The sequence below is a fragment of the Sorex araneus genome, chromosome 3 (assembly GCF_027595985.1).
Source record: "Sorex araneus isolate mSorAra2 chromosome 3, mSorAra2.pri, whole genome shotgun sequence".
In the NCBI taxonomy this organism is placed as follows: Eukaryota; Metazoa; Chordata; class Mammalia; order Eulipotyphla; family Soricidae; genus Sorex; species Sorex araneus.
Window position 1 is genome coordinate 237,886,096 of NC_073304.1, and position 27,745 is coordinate 237,913,840.

General features: G+C 61.2%; 1 protein-coding gene across 1 annotated transcript in view; it reads right to left on the minus strand.

The window, feature by feature from the left end:
• The window catches only part of DNAH17 (dynein axonemal heavy chain 17), a 63,763-nt gene extending 39,056 nt beyond the window's left edge, over positions 1-24,707 (minus strand). The window contains exons 1-29 of the mRNA XM_055132458.1: positions 24,363-24,707; positions 23,746-23,939; positions 22,783-22,975; positions 22,607-22,706; positions 22,430-22,515; positions 22,228-22,353; positions 21,863-22,015; positions 21,644-21,730; positions 20,833-21,000; positions 20,417-20,533; positions 18,766-19,031; positions 18,322-18,517; positions 17,730-17,876; positions 17,167-17,275; positions 16,994-17,097; positions 15,496-15,636; positions 14,334-14,477; positions 13,471-13,653; positions 13,002-13,256; positions 12,368-12,537; positions 12,006-12,228; positions 11,309-11,425; positions 11,133-11,219; positions 10,138-10,290; positions 2,598-2,846; positions 1,392-1,514; positions 965-1,312; positions 799-890; positions 516-642 (exon numbers count right to left, since the gene is read on the minus strand). Coding sequence (XP_054988433.1) covers positions 516-642; positions 799-890; positions 965-1,312; positions 1,392-1,514; positions 2,598-2,846; positions 10,138-10,290; positions 11,133-11,219; positions 11,309-11,425; positions 12,006-12,228; positions 12,368-12,537; positions 13,002-13,256; positions 13,471-13,653; positions 14,334-14,477; positions 15,496-15,636; positions 16,994-17,097; positions 17,167-17,275; positions 17,730-17,876; positions 18,322-18,517; positions 18,766-19,031; positions 20,417-20,533; positions 20,833-21,000; positions 21,644-21,730; positions 21,863-22,015; positions 22,228-22,353; positions 22,430-22,515; positions 22,607-22,706; positions 22,783-22,975; positions 23,746-23,939; positions 24,363-24,707 — 4,803 coding nt within the window. The remainder of the gene's footprint in view (positions 1-515; positions 643-798; positions 891-964; positions 1,313-1,391; positions 1,515-2,597; positions 2,847-10,137; positions 10,291-11,132; positions 11,220-11,308; positions 11,426-12,005; positions 12,229-12,367; positions 12,538-13,001; positions 13,257-13,470; positions 13,654-14,333; positions 14,478-15,495; positions 15,637-16,993; positions 17,098-17,166; positions 17,276-17,729; positions 17,877-18,321; positions 18,518-18,765; positions 19,032-20,416; positions 20,534-20,832; positions 21,001-21,643; positions 21,731-21,862; positions 22,016-22,227; positions 22,354-22,429; positions 22,516-22,606; positions 22,707-22,782; positions 22,976-23,745; positions 23,940-24,362) is intronic.
• Between the last annotated feature and the right edge of the window lie 3,038 nt (positions 24,708-27,745).

Consider the following 27,745-nt stretch of genomic DNA (forward strand, 5'->3'; position numbering starts at 1 on the left):
GTGTGTGTGGGGGATGAACCGTGTGTGTGTGGGGGGGAATGAACCGTGTGTGTGGGGGGGGATGAACCGTGTGTGTGTGGGGGGGATGAACCGTGTGTGTGTGTGGGGGATGAACCGTGTGTGTGTGGGGGGATGAACCGTGTGTGTGTGTGGGGATGAACCGTGTGTGTGTGGGGGGGATGAACCGTGTGTGTGTGGGGGGGATGAACCGTGTGTGTGTGGGGGGGATGAACCGTGTGTGTGTGTGGGGGATGAACCGTGTGTGTGTGGGGGGGATGAACCGTGTGTGTGGGGGGGGATGAACCGTGTGTGTGTGGGGGGATGAACCGTGTGTGTGTGTGGGGATGAACCGTGTGTGTGGGGGGGATGAACCGTGTGTGTGTGGGGGATGAACCGTGTGTGTGTGGGGGATGAACCGTGTGTGTGTGGGGGATGAACCGTGTATGTGGGGCGACACTGTGGACACACCCGCCGCTGGGGCTGCCCGGGGCCGGTGTCCCCGCCGGGCTGCCTACCTCCACGGGGTCGTTGCCATTGGACAGGATGTCCAGGAGGTCAGCTGAGGACACGAAGTAGAACCGGGGGAAGGCCAGGCGCTTGGTCTCCAGGTACTCGGCCAGCGCCTTCTCGCACACAGCCAGGCTGGGGGGAGGAAGGGTGCGTGAGTGGGGAGGCCCGGCAGCCCCGACCTTCCCGCCCGACCCCCGGCTGCCGTGGCGGGAGGGAGCATCTCTGTTTGGGGACCACCCCCGCGGCACGTGTCCCCCGCCCGCCCGCCGCCCCTCCCCGGGGCCCCACCTCTTCTTCAGCTCCTCCAGCTTGTTGAGGAGCCCCGGCTTGTTGGTGGCCTCCACCACGTTGGGGGTCTTCACCGCATCCTCCATCAGGGCCTGGGGAGGACGAGGGTGGCGGGGGTGTGAGGGGGGGGCGTGCCCCCCGCCCCCGGGGCCGGCCCACGCCGCACCTTGAACTCCCTGTCAATGCTGTCGAAGAGCCGGGCGTCCTGCGGCAGCTGCATGCGGATGTCCTCGGAGCCGATGAAGATGCTCTCCAGGTGGCTCCAGGTGCGCTGCACCTCGAACCAGATGGCGATGACCGAGTCGGCCGTCGACAGCTTCTGCTGCCAGCTCGTCACCTCCTTCAGGAAGTGCGACAGGTACTTGGACATCATGAGGTTCTGCAGCTGCACCTGGTTGTCCTCCAGCGTCTCCACCAGCACCTCGTCCGACTTGAGCAGGATGACGCCCGTGCGCGGGTGCACCTCGTGCTCGAACACCATGGTGGACCAGGTGCTGTCCAGGCTCCGGAGCACCTGCGGCGGAGACGGAGCCCGTGGAGGCCGGCGCCGTGGCCGCCCGGGGACTCGGGCCGGGTGCCCGCGCCCGCCCTACCTTCTCCATGCCCGACTCCTTCACCGCCTTGTCCACGATGCCGCGGACCTCGTCCTCGTAGCGGTGCAGGTTCAGCTGCAGCAGGTCGGCCAGCGTGGTCTCCTCCGACATCTCGAACTTCACCTTCGGGGGGCGCCGTGACGCGACCTCACCTTCCCTCCCCCGCCCGGGCACGCCGTGCCGTCCCCGCTGCCCTGCTGAGCCTCCGAGCGGCCCGGCGGGCACGGGGCATGGCCGCGCTCTGCCTCCCGTGGCCAACACCCTGTGCTGCTGCTCGGAGGAGGCGGCTGGGGACAGTGTCGCCTCCCAGGCAATGAGGCTGAGGCACAGGTGCCACAACCCCAGTGACGAGAAGGGCGGGAGGGTGCACACGTCCCTTCCAGTCCCCTCCTCGGCACCCCACCCCCACCGCCCTCTGGAAACGGGCCAAGGACAGGAAGTAGGCGTCTGGGTCCTGCCGTGCTGAGACCCTGGGGGGCCCGGGGCTGCCCCTTGCCACGGGGGGCCTGAACAGGGGCCAGCGTCCCGGAGACCCAGCTGCCCCCAGGGGCCAGCCCACACCCCAGGGCTTCTGCTCCCCTCCCCAGGGAGAGGGTGGGCCTGTGGGCCCCTCTGTGGCTGTCCGGCGTCCCCCACTCAACTGGGGAGCCCGGCTAGCTGCTTCCCTGAGGGGGCCACGCACATTGTGAGGAGCCCGCCTCTGGGGGGCCATCAGCAGAGGTTGGGGTCAGCATCGTCCTCGAGGGCACTGGGTCTCGTTTCCCAGGGTGAGTGGGGGGGTGCCTGGCAGGGTGCCAACAGCCCCCAGACTCCTGGGCAGCTCCAGGCCAGAGCCAGCTGCACGGCCGCAGCCCGAGCCACCGGGGAATTCAACGGGGTGAGGGCTCAGGGGCTGGGTCACAGGCTGCATGCAGGTGCCCCGGGTTCAACACCCAAAACGGAAGGGGCCCCCGAGCAGCGCCAGCTGGGTCATCTCCCCAAACAGGACAGACTCACAAAGAAAAGCTTCAGCACGGCCCTGGCTGAGTTTTCAACTGGGGTGTGTGCGACTGTCCCGGGGTGTCTGTGTGTGTGCACCTGTGTCGTGTGTCTGCGGCCCGGGGCCCCGCCTGTGTCAGGTGGGGCGGAAGCCGCGTGGCCACCGCCGGCCCCGAGGCCCTCAGCCCCGCCGCGGCCCGCCCGTGCCCCCGCGCCCGCCCCGCCCACCTGGGTGGCCTGCATGAGCTGCTGCCAGTGGCGCTCGCGGATGGCGGGGTTCTGCAGCTCGCTCACGGCCCGCAGCGACGTGATCATGTTCTTCACGGTGTTGTCCAGTCCCACGAAGGCGTCCCAGCTCTTCATCTCCTTGTCCAGCTGACGCACGTCCTTGGCGAACTTCTTGCAGTCGATGTCCATCTGCTCCACGTTGATGTCCTTCCACTTGGTGGTCTTCCAGTCCTCGATGCTTGTGTTGACCTGGGGCGCGTGCGGGTGGGGCGGGGTACGCGCCCGTGAGCGTCACCTCACGGGGACGGCACAGGACAAAGCCCCTCCCTGAGCCCCCAGGTCACCGTCCGCTGAGGCTGAGCGTGCCAAGAAGCCGGGCCCCCCGGGGACGTCTACCCCACGAGGGCAGGCTCAGGATCTCCAGACAGGAAGGCAAGGAGCACCGTCAGGGCTGGACGAGGCCCTTGGCCACGAGCCACAGGTGGAAGGGACGGAAGTTTCCGGAGCTGCTCCCCAGGGCAGTGCGACTGGAGGGGGCGGGTGCTAGAAGGCCCCCAGGGGACGGCAGTCACGGCTCTGCGGTGCTATGGGGGGTCCCGTTCACAGGACACACACAGGGCCTGGCCCACTGCCCGCGGGGCCACTCCGAGCAGTACTGCCGCTCCCACAGGGTCCCTGGGTGCTGGGCAGAGCCACCTGCAGCTCCCGAGAACAGCGCCAAGGCCGGGGCGTCTCCCAGCTGGGCGGCACAACAGTGACCCCAGAAGGGACGGGCACCTGCACGGACACACCCAGTCTGGCTGGGTCACGGACTTCTGTGTAAAGCCCCAAGCCAGCAACTTTTTTAATTTTTATTTTTTTAATTAATGAGTCACTGTGAGGGTGCAGTTACAGAGTTTCGTGCCTGTGTTACAGTCATACAATACTCAGTACCCATCCCTCCACCAGTGCCCATTCTCCTCCATCGATGGCCCCAGGGTCCCTCTCTCCCCCCCATGCTGCCCCCCCGCCCCCTCCCCCGTGACAGAGAATTCCTTAGTGTTCTCTCTCTCCTTTTGGGTGTTATGATTTGAATGGAGATACTGGGTAGCTATCCTGTTCAATCTATAGTCTGCTCCAACCCGCCCCTCCCATCCTGAGTGGATCCTCCACTGCACTTTTGTTGGTGTTCCCTTCTCTGTCTGAGCTGCCCTCTCCCCCAGCATGTGAGGGCAGCTTCCAAGACGTGGGGCAGGCCTCCTGGTACTTATTGCTACTATTCTTGGGTGTTAGTCTCCCATTCTGTTTTTTATATTCCGCAAATGAGTGCAATTTTTCTGTCTCTCTTTCTGACTCATTTCACTTAGCATGATACTTTCCATGTTGATCCACTTATATGCAAAGTTCATGACTTTGTCCTTTCTGACAGCTGCATAGTATTCCATTGTATAGATGTACCAAAGTTTCTTTAACCAGCCACCTATTCTCGGGCATTTGGTTTTTTTCCAGATTCTGGCTATTGTAAACAGTGCTGCAATGAACATACAGGTGCAGATGTCATTTTGACTATACTTTTTTGCCTCTCCGGGATATATTCCCATAAGTGGTATTGCTGGGTCAAATGGGAGCTAAGTTTCTAATTTTTTGAGAAGTGATCATATTGTTTTCCAAAAGGGCGGAACCAGTTGGCATTCCCACAAGCAGTGTAGAAGGATTCCTTTCTCCCCACATCCTCTCCAACAGCGGTTGCTTTTGTTCTTTTGGATGTGAGCCAGTCTCTGTGGTGTGAGGTGGTATCTCATGGTTGTATTGATCTGCATCTCCCTGATGATTAGTAATGAAGAGCATTTTTTCATGTACCTTTTATTTATTTTTTATTTTTATTATATCACCATGTGGAAAGATACACAGTTTTCAGGTTTATGTCTCAGTTATACAATATTCAAACACCATCCCTTCACCAGTGCCCATATTCCACCACCAAAATCCCCAGTATACCCCCCGCCACAGCCCCCCCAACTGTATAACTGATGAATTTCACTTCATTTTCTCTCTACCTTGCTTACATTCCATATTGCAAAACAAAACTCACTATTGTTGTTGGAGTTTCCCCCCAATGAAGACAGCCCTACTAAGGAAGCATTTGATAATTGGTTTGTCATTAAAAGATTGTATGTTTTCAGTTTTTAGAAAAGGTCGCGCGGCCGCTGATGCGGCCGCGCGGCTCGGATGTGTTTTTCATGTACCTTTTAGCCATTCATATTTCTTCATTGAGGAAGTTTCTGTTCATTTCATCACCCCATTTTTTGATGGGGTTGGATATTTTCTTTTTGTAGAGGTCAACCAGTGCCTTCTATATCCTTGATATCAATAACCCCTTATCAGATGGTATTGGGTGAATATCCTTTCCCATTCTATAGATTGCCTTTATATTCTGGTCACTGTATCTTTTGCAGTGCAGAAGCTTCTTAGTTTAATATAGTTCCATTTGTTTATCTCTGTTTTCACTTGGTTGGCCAGTTGAATGTCATCTTTGAAGATACCATTATCTTCAATACCATGGAGGGTTTTGCCGACCTTGTCTTCAATGTATCTTATGGATTGTGGTCTGATGTTGAGGTCTTTAATCCATTTTGATCCGACTTTTGTGCATGGTGTTAGGTCGAGGTCTAAGCCCATTTTTTTGCAAGTGGTTGTCCAGTTATGCCAATACCATTTGTTGAAGAGACTTTCCTTGCTCCACTTCACATTTCTTGCTCCCTTATCAAAGATCAGATGATCATATATTTGGGGTTGCATGTACAGACATTCCACCCTGTTCCATTGATCGGTGACTCTGCCTTTGTTCCAGTACCATGATGTTTTAATTGTTACCGCTTTGTAGTAAAGTTTGAAGTGGGGGAGGGTGATGCCTCCCATCGTCTTTTTCTCAAGAATTGCTTTAGCTATTCATGGGCATTTATTGTCCATATGAATTTCAGGAGTGTTTGATCAATTTCTTTGAAGAATTTTATGGGTATCCTTATAGGGATCGCATCGAATCTGTATAGTGCTTTGGGGAGTATTGCCATTTTGACAATGTTAAGTCTTCCTATCCATGAGCAGGGAATATGCTTCCATTTCCTGTGTCCTCTTTTATTTCGTTGTGTAGCGTTTTGTAGTTTTCCTCGTAGAGATCCTTTACCTCCTTAGTTAAGCTGATTCCTAGGTACTTGATCTTCTGGGCACAATTGTGAATGGGATTTTTTTTAATGTCACTTTCCTCTGTCTCGCTATTTGTGTATAGGAAGGCCATGGATTTTGGGGTATTGATTTTATAGCCTGCAACTTTGCTGTACAAGTCTATTGTTTCTAGGAGTTTCTTAGTGGAGGTTTTAGCATTCTCTAGGTATAGAATCATGTCATCTGCAAATAGTGAGAGCTTCAGTTCTTCCTTTCCTATCTAAATATCCTTAATGTCTTTTTCTTGCCTAATTGCTATTGCAAGTATTTCCAGTACTATGTTGAACAGAAGTGGTGAGAGTGGGCATCCTTGTCTTGTCCCTGATTTTAGAGGGAAGGCCCTTAGTGTTTCTCCATTGAGAATAATGCTTGCCATGGGTTTGTGGTAGATGGCTTCGACTATCTTGGAGAAAGTTCCTTCTACGGCTATTTTGGTGAGAGTTTTCATCATAAATGGGTGTTGTATCTTGTCAAATGCTTTCTATGCATATATTGAAATGATCATATGGTTCTTATTTTTATTTTTGTTGATATGATGGATTATGTTGATTGATCATCCCTGGGATGAATCCTACTTGGTCGTGATGTATGATTTTTTTTATGAGCTGTTGGATTCTATTTGCTAATATTTTGTTGAGAATCTTTGCATCCATGTTCATCAGGGATATTGGCCTGTAGTTTTGTTAGTGGTATCCTCGTTTGCTTTTGGTATTAGGGAGATATGAGCCTCATAGAAACTGTTTGGTAGAGTCCCTGTTTCTTCAATTTCCTTGAATAGCTTGAAGAGAACTGGCAACAGGTCCTCTTTAAATATTTGGAAGGATTCGCTAATGAATCCATCTAGGCCTGGTCTTTTGTTTTTGGGAAGACATTTGATAACAGTTTCAATTTCCTTGATATTAATGGGTCTACTCAGGTATTCCAAGTCATCTTGATTCAGTCTTGGGAGATTGTAGGAATCAAGGAATTTTTCCATTTCTTTTAGGTTCTCTTGTTTCATGGCATAGAGATTTTCAAAGTAGTCTCCGATGATCTTTTGAATTTCACTTGTTTCTGTTGTGATATCCCCCTTTTCATTTCTGTTTCAGATTATTAGGATTCTCTCTTTCTTTGTGAGTCTTGCTAGCGGTTTATCAATCTTGTTTATTTTTTCAAAGAACCAGCTCTTTGTTTTATTGATCTTTTGGATTTTTTTTTTGGGTTTCCATATCGTTAATTTCTGCTCTAAGTTTTATTATTTCTTTCCTTCAGTCTGGCTTGGGTTCCTTTTGCTGGTCCTTTTCTAAGATCTTGAGCTGTGAAGTCAAGCTCTCTATGTAGGCCCTTTCTTCCCTCCTGAGGAATGCTTGCAGGGCTATAAATTTTCCCCTTAACACAGCTTTAGCCACGTCCCATAGGTTCTGGTAGCTTGTGTCTTAGTTCTCATTTGTTTCGAGGTATCCTTTGATCTCTTCCTTGATTTACTTTTTGACCCACTCGTTGTTCAACAGGGAGTTGTTTAATTTCCAGGTGTTCGATTTGGTGCTCTGTGTCTGTGTGTGCTTAGCTTCTATTTTGAGTGCATCTGGTCTGAAAAGATGGTTGATACAATTTCTATCTTGTTGATTCTGTTGAGGTATGTTTTGTGACCCAGCACATGGTCCATTTTGGAGAATGTTCTGTGTGCACTGGAGAAAAATGTATATTCTTTCTTCCGGGGGTAAAAACCCTATATGGGTCTATAAGCTCTCTCTCTTCTATTTCTTCCTTCAGGGCCATTGTTTCCTTGCTGAGTTTTGTTCTTGTTCATCTATCCAGAGGTGATAAGGTGGTGTTGAAGTCTCCGACTACTATTGTAGTGCTAGTGATGTCCTCCTTAAAGTCTCCTAGGAGTTGTTTTAAATATTTAGCTGGTCGCTCATTAGGTGCATATATGTTTAAGAGTGTGATTTCTTCCTGTTGTACATATCCCTTGATAAATAGAAAATGACCTTCACTGTCCCTTCTAATCTTTTTCAGCCTGAAATCTATGTTGTTAGATTCTAGTATGGCACCCCAGCTTTTTTGAGGGAATTGTTTGCTTGTAGGATTGCTTTCCATCCTTTGATTTTGAGCCTGTGTTTGCTCTGACCAAGTGTGTTTCTTGTAGGCAGCAGAAAGTTGGGTTTAGTTTCTGAATCCATTTTGCTACTCTGTGTCTCTTGATTGGTGCATTTAGACCATTGACATTGAGAGAGATTATTGTCATGGGATTATGTGCCATCTTTCTGTAGGGTTTGCTGTTCTTGTTAGGGTTTTTCTTTGTCTTACAGCAGCCCCTATAGATCTTCTTTTAAGTCTGGTTTTGAGTCTATGAAGTTCCTGAGTTGCTGTTTATTTGTGAAATAGTGTATGATTCCTTCGAGTTTAAGTGAGAGTTTAGCTGGATAGAGTAATCTTGGTGAGATGTTCATTTCATTGAACTTTTTCACTATATCCCACCATTGTCTTCGGGCTTGGAGGGTTCCTCTGATAGGTCTGCTGTAAATCTAAGGGGTGCTCCTTTGTATGTGATTTCCTTCTTTAACCTTGCTGCTTGCAGTATTGTGTCTCTATCCGTGGCATCCATCATTGTGACTATGATATGCCTTGGAGTTTTTTTGCTGGGGTCCCTTTTAGCTGGCACCCTTCAGGCTCCTTGGATCTGGATGTCCGCATTCTCCAGCTCTGGGAATTTCTTAGCAATGATGTCTTTAACTGTGTTTTTTTCATTGGGATTAGTTCCCTGTGCTCTGGTACTCCAATGATTCTTATGTTGTTCCTTTTGATGTCATCCCCTAGGAATCGGATTCACCCTAGAGCTATTTTGAGGTCTTTTGCCATTACTTGTTGTTGTCTGTAAGCTTTGTGCAGCTCATCTTCAAGCTCACTGATTCTGTCTTTGGCTGTAGCCATTCTACTGTTGAGGGCTACTACTGAGCTTTTTATTTCATCTACCGATTCCTTTGTGTCACTTCTGTTTGTAGCTTTGAAATTTCTGCTCTCATTTCTTCCTGTATTTTCTTGGTGGTCCATTCCATGGTTGTGTTCATATCCTCCCTTAGTTTATTGGTTGTCCGTTCCATGGTTGCTTTGAGTTCATCGACCATCTTCACAATTTCTTCTCTGAATTCTTTATCTGAGAGGAGGTTGTATTTGTGGGTGACCTCTATTAAGCCTTCTGGAATCTCTTCATTTTCTCTTTGTGGTGGTTTTTTTCGATGTTTCTTCATGTTGTTATGGAACGATAGAGGTGACACCTTCGATTCTCTATCTCTATTCCCTTTTGCTACAGGAGGGGATTCTAGGTGAGCTAAATCGATGATGGTATTCTTTCCCCCCTTCTAGAATAGTTCCTTACATTAATGCGCTCTTCCTAGTTTATGTAGGGCTTCTAGTCAAGACTTGAGGCTATGATCTCTTTATGAGGGCTTTGTGTGCCTTCCTGTATTCCTGAAACTTTTTCTGGAATTAGGATAGGTTAATGGCTTCGTGGCATATAGTGATTGAGATGGCCAGGTTGTTCTTAGAATAAATAGGTCATACAAATTGTGACCTAAGTGCTCAGTATATGAAAGGGGGAAAAATAACTGTGGCTGCCACTCCTGAAGGCCACGCCCCCTTTGAGGCCACGCCCCCTAACGTAGAGGACACTCCCCCACCAGCCAAAGGGCAGGACCCCAGGATTACCTGGGTTAGGGGAGTTACCTAGGGGAGGGAGGGGAGTGGTTGGTTAGAACGGCGCACGGAGAGGCAGGTGGCAGGATGAGGGGGTCCCCGAGCCCTGGCAGTCCCCCAGGCTGGGTGGAGCCATAGTGAGAGTTCTTTCAGAGGGGTGGGAAGAGGAGAGGGCGATCTGGGGTCCAAGTTACCTGGGGGAGGGGAGTGGTTGGTTAGAGCGGTGCGTGCAGAGGCAGGCGCCCAAGCCGGCAACTTTTAGGAGAAACAAGAAGGCTCAGGCCCTGGCAGCGTCCTGGGAGCTGCTGCTCCGGGTGTGACCCATGAAGGAGCCGGACGGAGGAGCCACACACCACGGGAGACATTTGCTCTTTTGAAGCGCCTGGCCGAGGGCCAAGAGCACAGCGCCTTGCACGCAGCCCACCCCAGGGCCCCGGGCCTCACCAGGAGAGCGCCCTGAGCAACCACCAGGTGTGGTCCCCAAAACCAGAAATAAGACCCTGGTAAGAGAAGCGCAGGAGCCAGAGCCCCGCCAGGGGCCGCACCACGGGGCTGCCCACCAGCACGAACTCCGGGCACGGAGGGAGTGAAGCGGGGCCCACCGGCCCTCCAGAGAACAGGCCCCACAGCGCCCCGCGGCTGCAGGCTGGCAGGCCGGGCTCACCGTGAAGATCATGTCCCACAGCTCCTTGAGCAGGCAGATCTCCCTGTGGCAGGTCTTCAGCTGCTTGTAGTCAGGGACCGACACCTCGAACAGGCCCCCCGACTTCAGCAGCGCCTCCATGCTGCTCCTCATGGCCGCGATGCTCTTTTGTTGCTGGGGGCGGAGGGCGAGTGAGTGCTCACGAGGGGGCTCCAATCCCAGCCGCAGGGGGACGCTGCCGCCCCAGCGCCGGAGAGGCACAGCAGGAAGCAGAGGGAGCCCAGGCGTGCCACGCCCAGTGCCCCTCCGTGTGCACAGCCAGGCTCTGTGGCCCTGAAAGGGGCTCCGCCTCCTACACACATATGCACCCACACGGAGTGAAGGCACACACATGGACACAATATACAGACTCGTGTACACACACACAGCAAGACACAAGTGTACACATGCATACACAGGTGTACATGCAACACAAGCACACAAAGGAGCACATACAGGGCACACACAGGGACACACACACAGGGGCACACACAGGGGCACACACGGAGACACACTACAGGGACACACACAGGGGCACACACGGAGACACACACAGGGACACACACAGGGGCACACATGGAGACACACTACAGGGACACACACAGGGACACACATGGAGACACACACAGGAACACACACGGAGACACACACAGGACACACACAGGGGCACACACACAGGGGCACACACAGGGCACACACAGGGACACACACAGGGACACACACAGGAGCACACACAGGGGCACACACAGAGACACACACAGGGACACACACAGGGGCACACACGGAGACACACACAGGGACACACACAGGGACACACACACAGGGACACACACAGGGGCACACACGGAGACACACACAGGGACACACACAGGGACACACACACAGGGGTACACACAGGGGCACACACGGAGACACACACAGGGACACACACAGGAGCGCACACACGACGCCCGGGGCTCCCTGAGTGGCGCAGGCACCTTATTGAGGGACTTGTAGGGGTCGGGGTCGCTGAAGGAGAAGGGCGCCTCCTCCCGGAACTTCTCCCGGAACTCGTGCTGCCTGACCTGCAGAGACAGCGGGACGTGGCTCGGGCACTGGGCGCAGTGCCGTGGCTGTGGCCGCGGGGGGCTGGGGGCCCGGTGCGCCCACCTACCTCGAACTGCTGGCACTTGCGCCTGAGGATGCTGACCTCGTTGGCCTGCAGGGGGGCCACGTTCTGCTTCACCTGGAGGGCCAGCTTCTTGGTGGCCGTCCACTGCTCCGGCAGCTCCTGCGGACAGCACAGCCACGCCTTTCCTCCTGGCCCTGACCCCTTGCCGTCGCGGCGTCACAGCCCAGGGCAGCCGGTGTGCACCCCCGGTGGCCTCAGGGAGCCCAAAGGGGCCAGCAGCTCCACTGTCCAACCTGGTGGCCAACCTGGGTGCTTCTGTCACCAGAACCTGTCCCACCCATGTGTGCTTCCAGCCTAATCCATGTATGTGCACGTGTGCTACATGTGTACACACACGTAGTATCTCCCCTGGGGTGCCTCGTGTGTGTGCGCAAGTATTTAGTCTCCTGCTTGTGCTTAGGTAACCCACGCCTTGTGCCGGGTGCACGTACATGTACATCCCCTTCCGGGGTGCTTCATGCGTGCATGTGCATGTAGCACACTGCCCGGTCTACTGGGTCCTCCGTGTGTTCGCACACGTGTGGGTGTTTCTGTGCATGTGTGTAGGTACAGTTCCCAAGAGGTGCCAGGGGCTGTGTCCACACGCGTGTCTGCAGGCACACCTGGTGGCATGTGCCCCTCCTGGCCGCGGTGGCCCTGGGCCCACCGTGAGGACTTGGTCCCCGGGGCCCTCGAGCACCTGCAGCTTCACGTGGGCCTCCTCGGGCAGCTCCTCGCCGTAGGTCCTCAGCAGCTCGATGGTCTGCTTCAGCGGCTCGAACATGCGGTCGGTGGCCACCTGCCTCTCCTTGACCTTCATGAGGTGCCCCATGACCTCCACCAGCCCGTCGTAGTCGCCCTCTTTGATCGGCTTCTTCAGGCCGGCCCTGGCCAGCTTCATGAAGTTCTCCAGGTCGTTGAGACTGTGGACGGCCGGTGGGTGGGGCTGACATGGCCCGCCCCGCCCCGTGCCCCGCCCAGTTCCCCGCCCCGTGCCCCGCCCTGCCCTGCGCCCCGCCCCGCCCCACGCCACCGCGCCCCGTCCCGCGCCGCCCCGCCCACCTGTTGATGACGTGGTCGCTCAGGTGCCGCTTGAACATGAGGCTCCAGCGGCGGATGGTGTTGAGCAGCGCCTGCTTGAAGGGGCGGCAGTCGCTCTGCAGCCAGCCGTGGAAGACCTTGGTGCTCTCGCAGCGCGACACCTCCTCGTACAGCTTCTCGTACGAGTCGATCTGCAGAGACGCCGCGTCACCCACGGGAAGGAGACAGGCTCCCGGGCTGGAGTGGCTGGGCTGCCCCTGGCCCCCTCCTGCCTGGCCCCCGCTCAGGGGCCTCCACTGCTGCTCTGAGTGCGGGGCGGCACGTCCACAGCACCCCAGGAGCGTCTATCAGGTGGGGGTGTGGGGATGGACTCCCCAGCCAGTGCTCCCCCACCCACTCCCGCCAGGAAGCTGGGTCCATGGAACCACGCCAGCCTGCAGGTCCAGCGGCCTGCGGGTGGGCCCAGATCCCCGGGACACGTGGCCCTGCATGTCCTGGCCTCCGTGTGGCCTGCCTGGTGTGCCCTTCCCCTGGGACCCCACCGTCCCCGGCAGCTGGCCCCTGTTCTGCTGGCCTCCCCGCCCGAGCACCAGCGAACCCCCCCCCCCCCGTGACGCGGTTCCCGAGGGGCCTCCGGAGGCGAGGGCGGCCGCACCTGCTCCTGGAACTGGGCGAGGGTGGGCGGCGACTGGGGGATGCTGTCCTCGGGCCGGCCCTCCAGCTCCTCGGCCGACACCGGGCGCCCGTAGGTGAGGAAGTTCCTCATGAACTCCTGCGGGTCGTCCACCCACAGGTACGAGTACTTCTCCAGCGAGTCCTGGTACTCCTCGGCCTCCTTCATGGCGCCCAGCACCAGGTTGGACAGCTCCTCCCGCATGTCCATGAGGTCCGAGAGGTCCTCCAGGTCCGTCTGCGGGCGGCAGCGCGCCAAGGTGAGTGCCACCCCAGGGCCCGCCCGGGCTGCAGGAAGGGGGTCCTCGGCCCACCTGCGGTCCCCGGAACACGCCCACAGTCGCCAGCCCAGTGCCCGGAGGGACGCTGCTGCGGGGGGCGGGGCGGGGCGGGGCGGGGGCAGGGCTGGGACCCCGGGAAGCGCGGGGCTGCCCAGGCGCCCGAGCACCCACCTTGTAGTTGAAGCGGCCCTTAGCCAGCCGCGGGATGAGCTTGGCCGCGTTATAGATGTCGTTGATTAGCCCCTCCAGGAGCGCCAGGAAGCCCTGGTCGGCGCCCACCTCCAGGGACGGGTTGAAGGTCAGCCCGCTCTCATTCAGCTCCAGGCGGACCTCGAAGAGCGGTGCGATGCTCTCCTGCCCGGCACCAGGGACAGTCACGGCCTCGCCAGCCTGCCGCAGAGCCCCCGGGCCCGCGGCCCCTGCCCCCTCGGTCGGCCATGCCCGCCCCCCTGGGGGAGCCGGGGGCACAGGCGGCAGCAGCATGGATGCTGCGAAAAGGGGGCCCCCAGGGCGCCCCAGAGAGGTGGGCGTACGAGAACCCTGTTCTGCTGTGGGAGCCCCAGGGATGGCGGCCTTGTCTGGGAGGTCACTGCGACAGCCCAGGGGCACCCACGCACGCCGCAGAGGGCCTGACCCAGGGCTGCATGAACCGCGGGGACTTCGGCAAATACGGCCACCCCAGGGCTTTTCCGGAAGGACATGCTGATGGCAGGGGTGTCCACGAGCATGCTTGGACGCTAGTGGGGGCTGGCCAGCCACCTGCTGTTGGAAGCGCTGACCCCCGGGGGTGACCCCACCACTGCGACATCCCTGAGGCCACGTGCCGGCTATTTCCCCAATTCAGAGCAACTGAGCAACCTGGAGGTCGGCTGCAGGGTCGGGGTTCTGGTGGGCACTGCTTACAGAGGGGGGCAGCTCCGTGGGCCGTGCAGGACACCCCAAGGTCGGGACCCCCGGGGAGAAGGGCTCTGGGTGGGGCACGCGCCCGGGGTTCCGGCAGCACGGGCGGCTGGGCCCGCCCGCCGGGCGCTTACGTGCAGGACCATGTTGTCCGTGAGGTAGCCGAGGGACCTGCGGGTGAAGGCGCCGAAGCCCTCCAGGACCATGAGGTCCACGTAGTTGACGTACTCCTTCCAGGACGCCGAGGCCGCGTCCGCCCGGAACAGCTCCGAGTTCTCCTGCAGGGGCGGCCACACGGGGGCGCCCTCGCTCCTCCGTCCATCTGGGGCTCAGCAGTGACCCTTGTTGTCCCCACACTCTGACTCACCGGCCAGCTGGGGATCCCGGGACCACCCCGTGTGCTGCTTCCTCCCGGTCATGGGGTCTGGCTCCTAAGAACCCTCTGGGTCCAGCTCTGATGCCTGGGACCCCCACTCACCCATCTCAGCTGCAGCCCAGGGGCGCCCTTTAGCAGCCCGCACACACGCACACACACACACACACACACACACACACACACACACACTCCTGTTCACGCACGGTCATCATACTCATACACTCATATCCACACTCATTCACACTCACACAAACTCAAATTCATACACACACGATCATGTTCACACATTCACCATGCTCACGAACATACGCACGCTCACATTCACCCTCATACATTCCCATACATACTCACATTCACATACACGCACATACACTCACACAGGTTCACTCACATATTCATGCTCACACACACATGCTCACACACACACATGCTTATTCACACATAGCTCACACATACGCCCACTCACACAGGCTCTCACATACACACTCACACAGGCTCTCACACACACACTCACACAGGCTCTCACACACACACTCACACAGGCTCTCACACACACACTCACACAGACTCTCACATACACACTCACACAGGCTCTCACATACACACTCACACAGGCTCTCACAAACACACTCACACAGGCTCTCACATACACACTCACACAGGCTCTCACATACACACTCACACAGGCTCTCACAAACACACTCACACAGGCTCTCACATACACACTCACACAGGCTCTCACAAACACACTCACACAGGCTCTCACATACACACTCACACAGGCTCTCTCTCACACAGAACTTGCCCTCCGGCAGCTCATCCTGAGAACAAGACTTGGGGACCCGCCGCCTACAGGCTCTGTCCCCCAGAAGAGGCCGAGCCTGGCAGGAGGGTCTGCAGGGGGGCGGCCGGGCACCCACCAGCAACATGGCCTGGATCCTGGCGCCCGCCTCCTTGATGGCCGTGTAGCGCTTGGTGAGGGTCAGGGCCCTCCCGTCCAGGTCCAGCAGCGCCTCCTTCTTGCCGTCCTTCCTCTCGAACATGGGGCTGGCCGACCACTCCTGAGGGACGGGGCGCAGATGGCGGCAGGGGTGCACGCGGGGCCCGGGAGCCAAAGCTAACGGGGTCCCAGCGGGAGGGGCTGGGGGACATTTGGGGCCACCTCCACCCAGAAGCCTGCAGGGAGGGTGCAGTGGAGGGAGGCCCTGTGCTCTGCCAGCCCCCAACTGTGCTACACCCCTGCGGGCCGTGAGCCCCACAAAGCCACACGAGGCTAAAAGTCACACCCCGTGACCCCCCACCCGAGTCCCCCACACCCGTGAGCCCCCACACACCCATGAGCCCCCCCACCCGTGAGCCCCCACACACCCATGAGCCCCCCCATGAGCCCCCATACACCCGTGAGCCCCCCATACACCCGTGAGTCCCCCACCCCCGAGAGCCCCCTACCCCCGTGAGCCCCCCACCCCCGTGAGCACTCCCACCCCCGTGAGCCCCCCACACCCCTGTGAGCCCCCACACCCCCGTGAGCCCCCGACACCCCAGTGAGCCCCCACATCCCCGTGAGCCCCCAACACCCCCGTGAGCCCCCCACACCCGTGAGCCCCCCACACCCTCGTGAGCCCCCCACACCCGTGAGCCCCTCACCCCTGTGAGGCCCCACCCCCGTGAGCCCCTCACCCCCATGAGGTCCCACCCCCGTGAGCCCCCCCACCCCCGTGAGCCCCTCACCCCCATGAGGTCCCACCCCCGTGAGCCCCCCCACCCCATTGAGCCCCTCACCCCTGTGAGCCCCCCACCCCCGTGAGCCCCACACCCCCGTGAGCCCCCCCACCCCATAGAGCCCCTCACCCCCGTGAGCCCCCCACCCCAGTGATCCCCCCACACCCCCATGAGCCCCCACCCCCGTGAGCCCCCCACACCCCCCTGAGCCCCCCACCCCCGTAAGCCCCCCACACCCCCGTGAACCCCCCACACCCCCGTGAGCCCCCCACACCTGTGAGCCCCTCACCCCTGTGAGGCCCCACCCCCGTGAGCCCCTCACCCCCGTGAGCCCCCCACCCCAGTGATCCCCCCACACCCCCATGAGCCCCCACCCCCGTGAGCCCCCCACACCCCCGTGAGCCCCCCACCCCCGTGAGCCCCCCACACCCCCGTGAGCCCCTCACCCCTGTGAGGCCCCACCCCCGTGAGCCCCTCACCCCCATGAGGTCCCACCCCCGTGAGCCCCCCCCACCCCATAGAGCCCCTCACCCCCGTGAGCCCCCCACCCCAGTGATCCCCCCACACCCCCATGAGCCCCCACCCCCGTGAGCCCCCCACACCCCCCTGAGCCCCCCACCCCTGTGAGCCCCCTCCTGTGAGCCCCCCACCCCCTGAGCCCCCTCACCCCCCTGAGCCCCCCCAGCCCCGGCGCACCTCCATGGCGTGGGAGATGCCCTCGATGTTCTGCTTCGCCCTCTGCACCCGGCTCTGCAGGTCGTGCAGGACCTCCCGCATCTCCTGGATGTACTCGAAGACGCCTGGGGGAGCCCTCGGCTTAGCCCCGGCCGGGCTGAGGGGCGGGGGGGGGGGGGCGGCGCAGGGCCTACCGTTCCCGTTCCAGAAGAGCGTGGACTCCGCGCGCAGCAGCTTGACGTCGATGGCCTCCAGCTCCGCCTTGATGAGCGGGAACTCCACGCCGATCACCGTGTTCTTTATCTGCAAGCACGGCCCGTGAGGCCCCGGCGGGCGCGGGGGGGGACCTTCTCTCAATCAGGCCTCGCCTGGCGTGCGGGGGAAAATCGTGCCTCTCATTTGGGGGCCACTCCTGGGGGACCTGGGGGGCCACGTGGGGCGCTGGGGATGGGACTCGGGTCAACTGTCTCACGGCAAACGCCCACCCGCTGTGCTCTTGTGCTCTGGCTCCGGCCTGGACCTCAGCTTCTGGGTGGGGGGGGGTGGTTCTGGGAATCAAACGGAAATGGGTAGCGCCCCCTGGAGGCGAGGCCTGGGACTCACTAAGTTCACAGGCCAGGGGAGAGGGTCCACACAGACCCCCAGTCGACAGCGCACTAACTCTCAGAACAGTCTGGGTGCAGAGTCGAGGGAAGGGCGCCCGGCGCCTTGCGAGGTGGAAGCACGGCCCGCACTGCGCCCGCCCGGGCAGGCCCACCTCGTTGTACCAGCCGACGATGAGCTCCAGGTTGCCCACGAACTTGCGGAAAGTCTCGTTCTGCGAGAAGAGGCTCTCGGCGCTCTCCGGGATGTCCTGCTGGCGCTCGAGCACCAGGTACTTCACCTCCCGCAGCACCGCCACCAGCTGCGGCAGACGGGCGGTCAGGCCCCGCGGCCCCCGCGGCCCCCGCGCACCCCTGCCCTCTGCCAGCCCGCCCCGCCCTGCTCCGGCCTCAGCCCCAGCCCCCGGCTCCCCCTCCCCCCCGTGCCGAGGTTCGGGCGCTGGCTCGCGGCCTCTCCCTCCACCCATGCACGGGAGCAGGCCACATTTACGTCCTCAACTGACCCCCGCTCCCATAGGGCCACTCCAGGGGCTGGTCAGGCCCAGCAGCGGGGCACTCGGGGCCAGCCCGAGCTCAGGGCTGTGTGCATGTGTGCACATGTGTGTGCACGGCTCACGGCTCAGCCAGCCTGCGGTCTCTCCTCCCCACTGCCCACCTGCCCTGTCCGGGGAGGGCCTCCTCCTCGGAGCACCCGCCTGGCCACAGAACTGGCCCCTGTGGCCCCTGTGGTCCCCGTCGGGCACCCACCGCCTTGCTGAAGTTGACCTGGATGAGCCTGGTGCTGGGGTCGCGCTGGATCAGGGGCTGGCCCAGGTTGAAGTGGCAGTCGGCATCCACGCGGCCCACCCACTGCATGTACGTGTCCTCGCGGTACCGCCGCAGCAGCTCCATCATCTCGTCGTGCTTCTTGTACACGAGCTTGGCCTCCACGCTGGACATGACCCTGAGTGGACACAGTTGCGCCTGGCTGGGGTGGCGCTAACCCAGGGCTCCTCCCCAGGCTGACGACCAGCCGGGGGCGGGCACGAGGCGCTGGCGAGGGGGTCTCGGGAGCCACGCCGAGAGGCAGCACAGCCCACCCAGGGGCGGGGAGGGGCAGCCCCACCGCCCCACCCCACTGGGCCCCTTCATTCGTCCCCTTCCCCTCCCTTCCTCCCCCCTCCTCGCCTGCCCCCGCCCCGGAGGACTCACGGGTGGTCAACAATCTTAATGTCCCTCATGGGGGCCTCCAGCCGCTCCTGCAGCTCCAGGCTCCACTTGAGTTGCCCGGCCACGGGGGGCATGTTCCTGTGGATGGGGGGGATGCTGCCCGCGGCCGAGGCGGCCACCTGCGCGTCGTACAGGATCTTGCCCTTGTCCAGCTCCGTGTTGAGCATGTCCAGCATCATCGAGTACCGGGGCACCACCTCGGCGAGGATCAGGGGCCGCTCCAGGAGGCCCCCGCACATGTACAGGAGCTGGTGACAGGAGGGAGCCCCCTCAGGGCCGGGGGAGCGCGTGGGGGCTCAGGGTCACCCAGCCCCGAGGGAGGCCACACAGGACCCCAGGGCAGCCCCAGCCAGGGGGTCCGGGTCTGCGGTGGCGCTGGGCTCCTCCTGGGCGTTCTGGGGGAATCATCACCCTGGGGACCCCTCTCTGCCCCACCGACAGCAGCCCCTCGGCCGGCCCCCGTGGACAGGGCTCAGCCTTAGGCACCTGATGTCATCTTGGGAAGCTGTGTGGGCACCCCCGGGAGGGACCGCCAGGGCCCCCCACCATCTCTCCCACAGCAAGAAGGGCCGGGCCAGGGTGGCCGAGCGGCACCTCGGGGGGGGGGGCAGAGGAGGCGGGATGGGGAGGGGAGGGTGGGGCAGCGGTGCGGATCCCAGGACCGTGTTCTGCTGGGAGCCTCGCGGGGACGCGGGGAGTGTGGCCCCCCTAGAGGCCCGTGGGGGGCCGAGCTGACCCAGCACAGGGTCCCCCGGGACCAGTGGAGCCCGGGATGGGAGGCCTGGAGCTCTTGGGGACAGCCCCTGAGTGAAGCCCCATCCGAGAACCGGAAGGAACCAGTTCTGCCAACAAGCAGAATGGGCGCAGTGCCAGGACGAGACCCCCGACACCCCTCTCCGTGGGAGCCAGCGTGACCCCCACACATGTGCAGACGGATGTCTGCGTGTGGCTACAACAGGGACCACCGCCACAGCCGGAAACTCCGCAGAAGCCCCCGGCAGCCTTGGTTCCCACCCTCCTCACTGCTGCGGCCAGGACAGGCACCCGGGAAAAGGCTGTCCACGGGGGCGCCTGGCCAGGCGGCTCAGCTGCCCACAAGTCCAAAATCTGGCAAAAGGCAAGGAAGGTGGGTGCTGCGAGAGCCTGGGTGGGGCCGGGGGCTGCCTGTGTGTCCTCGCAGACCCATGCTCGGGGACCCTGGGGACTGCGCGTGACCGTGAGCTGGCCCAGCCCTGTCCAGCATCTCCGCAGCAGCCCTGCCCCCTGACTTTCGTTCCTTCCCTTTTCTTGTTTTTTTCTTTTTGGGTCACACCTGGCGATGCTCAGGGGTTACTCCTGGCGGTGCTCAGGGGACCATATGGGATGCCGGGGATTGAATCTGGGTCGGCCGCGTGCAAGGCAAACGCCCTCCCCGCTGTGCTATTGCAACAGCCTGTTTTGTTCTTTTCGCTCCTTTGAAATTGAGGGGCGCTGTCCACTGGGACCCAGCAAACCACTCTGCGTGCAGCTCACGGCCAGCGCCAGGCCTCGTGGCCCCCGATTCTGAGGGTGCTGTGGAGGGGCTGTTTCTGGGCCCAGGTCCGACCTCTGGATGCAGGTGCCAATGGCCCGGCTCTGGGTTCTCGGCCAGTACCTTGGCACAGCACTCGATACTGCAGCAGTCGTCGAACCCCTGGGAGAAGAGCGTGGCCAGCCGCCGGTCCAGGTCCTTAATTTTGGTCTCAAAATCAGCATAATCCTCATCAAAGCTCTGACGTGAATAAAAGTTTGTGCGCTGTCACCCGACACAAGGAGACGCTGCCCCGCTGCCCCCCAGGACTGCGCCTGTCCTCGGGCAATGTCCAGGCCCTTTGCAGCCATGTGGGGCGCCCCGCGGGGAGGGCCTTGGCTCGCACACAGCTGACCTGCGTCCCCTGCAGCCCGTATGGTCCCCGAGCACTGCCAGGAGTGTCCCCCAAACACGCACACAGTGTAGGGACCCCCACGCCTGTAGCTCCCTCTCCCCTTTCGGGGGCAGCTGCCCAGGACACAGCCCAGCCACCTGCTGACCTGGTCTCCAGGGTCCAGGGGGTCATATTTGCACTCGGCAAACACCTTGACCAGCTCGAAGACCTCGTCGTAAATCTGGGTGACGGCTCTCCCCAGGCTGTTTCCCCGCACCCCTCCCAGCTCGATCTTCTCCAGCTTCAGAAACTCAATCGCTGTCTTGTAAAGATTCTGGGGGAGGGGACCGAGAGGTCGCACCAGGGGAGGACTCTGGCCTTCCACGTGGCCCATGGGGTTCCACCCAGCACCCGTTACGGCTCCCTGTGCCCCCCGGGGGATCCCTGAGCGCCACCGGCTGTGGGGGAGGAACGGGCAGTGGCACCACGCCCATGGCTCTGCCCCTCAGACGCAGCGTCACGCCTGCTGCTCTGTTCATCCAGGAGCGCTGGGCCCTGTCCCGCCTGCAATCCACACTGTGACCCCCCCGCCCCCGTGTGTGACCCTGCGGTGAGGTGGCCATCACCGCCGCAGGGAGGGCGACTCTGAAGAAGCTTCAAAGCCGAGGCTCAGTGGCCCCCCACCTGAACGGGTGATGCGGGGTCACTGCCCCCGAGGCCTGCGGCCGAGGACCAGGGGAGTGGACCACCCAGCTGTGCCCCAGGCCTGCCCCCAACCCCAAAGCGCGTCCTGGGATCCCACATCCCGGGTCCTGCTCCCTTGCCTGACCTTGGGCCTCGGCAGTGTCACTAGGTCCTGGATTCAGGGACGCTGCAGCCCAGGGACTCTGTGTCCATGCGGTGCCCAGGCCTCTGCATCCCCGTGCCTCGGGGGTGGGGAGGGGGAGAGCGCAGGTGTGGGGAGGGGGCAGCCTTACCTCGATGGTCTGCAGGCGATGGAAGAAGGAATTCATTCTGGAGAAGGCCAGGGAAGAAGGGAACTCCCAAGGCACCGGCTCCTTGTCCTGCAGAGAGCAGGGGAGTGTCCCCAAGGTCCCCTCGCCGCCCCACGCCCCCAGTCCCATCACTGCCCTCGGGTGCCCCGCCCCGCTGCGGCCCTGCCAGGCCCAGCCCCTCTCCGCCTGCGCCCGCAGCACCTTGAAGAAGCGCCTCATGTGCGTGCAGCAGTGGCTGTAGGCGCGGAACAGGCCCTGGAGCACGGCCACCGACTGCGAGATGCCCGCCAGAACCTCCTCGATCTCGCCCTGCAGCCCCTTCAGCACCTCCTCCGGGCTCAGGAACGTCCTGGTCTGAGGGGAGAGGCACGCCCAGGGGGGCTGCAGCCCAACCTGCCGCTCCCTCGGGGGCCCTCACACCCAGCCTGGCAGCACGGCCCCGCAGAGCCCCTCTGGGGGAGCAGGCAGGCCCAGCAGGGCGCGGCTGGCACTGCCCAGGCCTCAGGGGAGCTCTGGGGGGCCACCAGGAGGCCTGGGGCGCCTGGGGCCGGGCCTGGGGCCGCTACCATCTCGATGAGCAGGTTGCAGAACTCCTGCAGGATGACGATGATCCGAGACGGCGTGTTGTAATGCTCCGAGTTGGCCCAGATGAAGCCGATGGTGAACAGCACCTTGGCGATATAGGTGGGGACCTGCGGGCGCACGCCGGGTCGGAGGCGGGCGGGGGCGCGCCCCGGCCCGGCCCCGCCCCGGAAGTGACGCACGCACGTTGCTGAAGTCGGCCTGCTCCATTTCCTCCAGCAGGATGCGCAGCGGCTTCAGGTACAGCACCACGTCGTTGGCTTCCTTGAGGCCTGCGCGGGCGAGCGGTGCTGGTCCCCGGCCGGCCCCCCCTCCCGCCCGGTGACCCGCGGGAGCCCCGCGCCGCCCCTGCGCGGCCCTCACCCTCGGTGACGTTCAGGTACACGTTCTGCAGAGCCGGCCAGTAGCAGCTCTTGGCCTTCTCCAGAATCTCCACGATCTTGTTCACTTTGGGCCGGTTGAGCTGCGGGGGGGACAGGAGCGTCAGCGCCCGGCGCTGGCCGCGCCCCCGGGCCCCCGCTGCAGCGCCGCCCCCGCACCTGCTCGTGGATGCACTTGAGGTTCATGAGGCGCGAGTCCCAGAACTCGAACTCGACGCTGGGCAGCGGGTGCAGCCCCTCCAGCAGCATCTGCGCCGAGTCCTTGCTCAGCACGTCCCGGATCTGGTGCGTCCAGTCGATGATGATGGTCTCGATGGCGTGCAGCAGCGAGTTGTCCATGGAGGAGGGCATCCTGCGGGCAGCCGGGTCAGGGCACCACGGCCGGCTGCCCGCCGGGCTCCCGCGCCTGTGCCCCTCCTGTGGCCCCTCGGCAGCCCCCAGGAGAGGCCCAGAGGAAGGCCGCCTCACAGCAGGGTTGCTGCCCGCTCGGCTGGTGGGGCCACCCCCAGCATCTCCACGTACCTGATGGCCCCACGCCCTGCCCAGCGCTGTGGGCCGGGGAGGACGGGGACGCCAAGGCCAGCCTGGAGGACTCAGGCGCCAGGGGAGGTTTGCCTCTGCACAGCGCCCCCGGCAGCTGCCCTCTGGGGTGCCCCAACTCTCAAGTGGTCATCCTGTCATGCTGTGGCCCCCCCAGAGGCCCCTCACCCAGCACGTCGCGTCCCTAGGGACCCTCCTGAGAGACCCCAAAGCTGGGTGACCCAGCGCTGGATGGACTGCGGGACAACCTGGGGGGGGAGGTACCGGACCCAGTGCACCTGTGGAGGCAGGGCCAGAGCTGGCACCTGGGGCTTTGGGCTGAGTCTGACTGCCGCGGTTACCTCCGGGGTCAGCTCTGGGGTCAGGCAATGTCAGGCAGGGGGCAGGGGGGACGGAAGGTGTGAGAGATGGGGTGGTGGGTCTGGGGAACCGGGGCATGGGCCAGCTCTGGGGCGGGCCTATCACCTCTAGGGGCGGGGCTGTCAGCTCCAGGGCGGGGCCAGCCAGGTTGCAGCTCAGTTCGGTCACCGAGGCGGCCGGTTCGGGAGCGGTCTGGGTGGGTGAGTCAGGGGCAGCGCCTACCTCTCCATGGACTCCAGCGTGCCGTCCAGGCTCTCCAGGTGCTCGGGGATGGGCAGCAGCGTCTTGCCCTTCACCTTGCCCCCCATCACGAACATCTCGTTCTTGAGCCGGTGGGCCTGCTTAACGATGTCCTCCGAGACCACCCGGGGCCAGCCGCTCGTGTTCTCGCTCTGGCTCAGCAGCGGGTAGAGGACCTGCGGGAGGGGAGCAGGCTGAACCCCTCTTCTGGGGCGGGACGGGGTGCAGACCGGGGCTGAGATCAGGCTTCTGCACTGCCCAGGGTGCCCCAAACCCACCAGCTGCGCGTCCCGACCCCCCGCCTCTCAGGCCGGGACTGCCTTTTCCGGGGTGCTGAAGATAACTGAGGGCTCTGTGGTCCTGCCTCAGCTCCCTCATCCCTGGGGGAGGCAGAGAGGCAGCTTGGGTCCCTACGGCCAGACCAGACCTCCCGTATACCCGCTATGTCCACCTCATGCCACTGTGGGGGGCCCGGAGGCTACGGGCAGGGGCTCCCCCAGCATGGTTCAGGGCCCTGGTGGGACCCAGAGGGAGCGAGCTGGCCGTGGCGGGCTGGGGGTGGGTGCCTCCCCGCGGTGCCCTGTGCCAGGGGCACCTACCTCCTCCACCACAGTGATCAGCTGCTCCACGGGCGTGGGGCTGATGTCCCCAAACAGCAGCTTCTCCTTGTAGCTATCCTTGCGCAGGCTCTCCGGCACTTTCTTGATGAAGTAGACGCCCTTGTTCTTGAGGCTGGCGGGGAAGCCCAGGCAGGGCACGATCATGCCGGCCGGGTTCAGCGTCAGCACCAGCACCTGCGTGTCCGGCTTCTCCAGGAAGTCGGTGAAGATGGCCAGGTTCTCCTCCGAGCCCAGCATCTTGTTCCAGCGGTCGGGCTTGAACCTGAGGATGCTGCTGGACACAGCCTCCAGGTACTCCAGCCGCACGTCCTGAGTGATGGTCATGGCACAGCCCTGCCCTGCACGGGGAGCACAGCGGGGGCAGCTCCATTGCCCAGGCTCCGGCGAGCGTCCTGCTCCCGCAAGGGCCCCTCGAGTAGGGGCTGCTTCCGGCGGGGACCCGAGGGGCAGCGCGGGCCAGCTCCACCACGGGCCGCCCCTGAGGAATGTGGCCGCCCTGTGCTTGTGCCCACAAAGCTGAAGAGGCTGGAGATCGGGGCCCAGGAAGACGCTGCACCCCAGCTAGGGCGAGCTCAGAGAAGGGGAGTGGCCCATGAGCACTGCGGGGTGCTCCTCAGCCCGGACCCTGGCCAGGTGCACCCAAGTTGGTTTTGGTTTTTGGATCACAGCTGGCGTTTACTCCTGCCTCTGGCTCAGGGATCACTCCTGGTGGGTGTTGGGGGAACCGCATGTGGCGCTGGGGATCAAACCCGGGCCCGCCACTCGTAAAGCAAGCGCCCCGCCCACTGGGCTGTCGCAAACTCCTGCCTCCTCCAATCAGATGTCCGTACGCAGATCTGCCCCCAGGCCCGCCCACGGCTCCTTGATGGGGTGTCCCCAGTGCTCTCGCCCCAGAGTTCACACAAACGGTGTTTCAAGACTGAACCACTGAGGAGCAGAGACTCAACCCAGGAGCGACCCCATGTGGGTGGGTCAGAGCAGGCCGCTGAGCCCCAGCGCGAGGCAGCTTGGGCGCCCCCACCCAGCCCCGGAATCAGGACCCTCTCCCAGCCCCTCGAGCTGCAGCAGGGATGCGGGGGAAGCTCGTGTCTTGAAACCACCTACTATGAGCCTGAGAGGGGCTCGGCGCACCCCTACACTAGGGGCGAGGGGCCCCCGCCCCCCATCTCTCCCACAGGTCTATCTCCCATTCCTGGGGTGCAGGTGGGGCCCCCACACACAGCAGGCCCACCCTGGCGGTGTTCCTAGGGAGGGTCGGCCCCTGGGGGCAGGGCTGGGGGCCGACGGCCGGGCGGGCAGGGCGCGGTGCCGGCACCCTCACGCACTGCTCACACACCAGTGCTCACCAGCTCAGCACAGCTCCAGCAGCGAAGGGCGGGGGGGTCCGCCTGGCGGCCCTTCCCACGCCAGCCGAGGAAATGGCTCCTTCCACCCCGCGCTCCAACCGCCGTGGAACCTGAGCATGTGAGCGGGGGCTTCTAGAACCTTCTCCCGGGGCTTGACTGACTGGAGGCAGGCTCAGGGGGGTCTCCTGGAGCTGTGCAACTCCAAGCCGGTTTGCTTCCTCTTCTCTCCCCCTCGGTGCCCCGCCCGGCCGGAGCCCCCCCTCCCAGAGGGCGAGGGGCGAGATGCCCCCGAGACAGGTCCTGACCAGATGGGGCTCATCTGGACTCGGAACTGGACGGAGAGGTATTACGGACCGGACCGGCTGCCGTACCACCGAGCCCACGCGCCGCCCCTCCCCAACGGCCGGCTAAGGACCCTCTAGGGCCTCGGGACCCCGTGGGCGGGGCCAGCGCTTATAGCCGTTACATGGCCCCGCCCCTGGCGTCTGATTGGGCACGGCTGATTTGACAAGGGTTTGAAATTTCACCATTCTGATTGGTCACCCGGAACGACCAATCAGATCACCTGGATAAAGACCAATCAGATGGCCTGGATAAAGCCCAATTAGGGCGCAGAGAGAACTGCAACCCTGGTTTGAGTCCCGGCATCCCGCGGTTCCTGGAGCGCCAGCAGGGGGCACTCCTGAGCGCAGAGCCAGGCGTAGCCACTGTCTGGTGGGGCTCAGCCCACCCTCTCAAATAAATTTTCTTCAAAAATTGGTCGGGGTGGGGGGTGTTGGAGAGCTAGTACAGCGGGTAGGGCACTTGCTTTGCATGCAGCCGCCCCCTGCCCAGCCTCCTAGAGGCGATTCCTTGTACGCAGGCAGGAGTAAACCCTGAGCATCACCAGGTTTGGCCCCCAAAGCAACAGCAAAAACGTTAAGGACCACACAGATCACCGCTTATATTTTTCAGTTTTTAATTGCTTTAAACAGTGGTTTACAGTATTGTTCATAATACAGTTCTTACCGTCTTCCCTCGGAGGGCAGGTTGAGTTTCCCTCCCCGCCCTGAGCAGAGCCCTGGCAACTGAAGACCTCCCGAACCCAGCCACAGCCATGCTCAAGGCCACTCTCCACACATTCAGACGAGCCTCACGCATGAAGGAACCAGCAGAGGAACCCAGGTGTGTGGGACCCGGGGCCGAGATCTCCAAGGCTGCTCGGATCGGGACTGGGCCTATTCCACCCAGATTCCCCATTTTCCAGTAGCTAGGTGGTCACACCCAGAAACTGCCCTGTAATCCCATCAATGGCCAACATCCAGAGGCTATAAACTCCCAAAAGCGCAAGGCTGCAATGCGACTGCCAGATATCTGATAGCCTAGTTCTCCCTCTTGGAGAACCTGGCAAGCTACCGAGAGTTTACTGCCCGCACAGCTTGGAGAACCTGGCAAGCTCCCCGTGGCGTAGTCATATGCCAAATACGGTAACAATGATGGGTCTCATTCCTCTGACCCTGAGGAGCCTCTAATGCGGCACCATTGGGAAGGAGGAGTAAAGAGAGGCTGCTAAAATCAATGTCAGGGCTAGGATGAGTGGAGACGTTACTGGGCCTGCTTGAGCAAATCGATGATCAACGGGATGACAGTGATACAGTGATACCTGCAGAGGGTCCGGTCTCCTCCCTGCCTCCCCCACAGACGCAGGAGCCCATGGAGAGGTGCTGGGGGCTCACCTTGGTTGAGTTCAACCCTAGTCCCCTGCCCCCCACCTTCCCATACTGGGGACAGTGACAGGGCCCTGGGGCTCACAGCCTGCCTTGCTCTGCACAAAGCCTACACCCCCTGAGTAACTCCTGAGCGCAGAGCCAGGAGTGAGCCCTGAGCACTGCCAGGATTGGCTCCCAAAATAAAAATAAAGAGAACTGAGCTTCCCAAACGCTGCTGGGTGGGGGTAGCGACAGCTCACGGTGAGGGGCCGGCTCTGGAGGGAGGGGGCTGCAGACCAGAGCTGCGAGCAGCCTGGGGCCTGGTCAC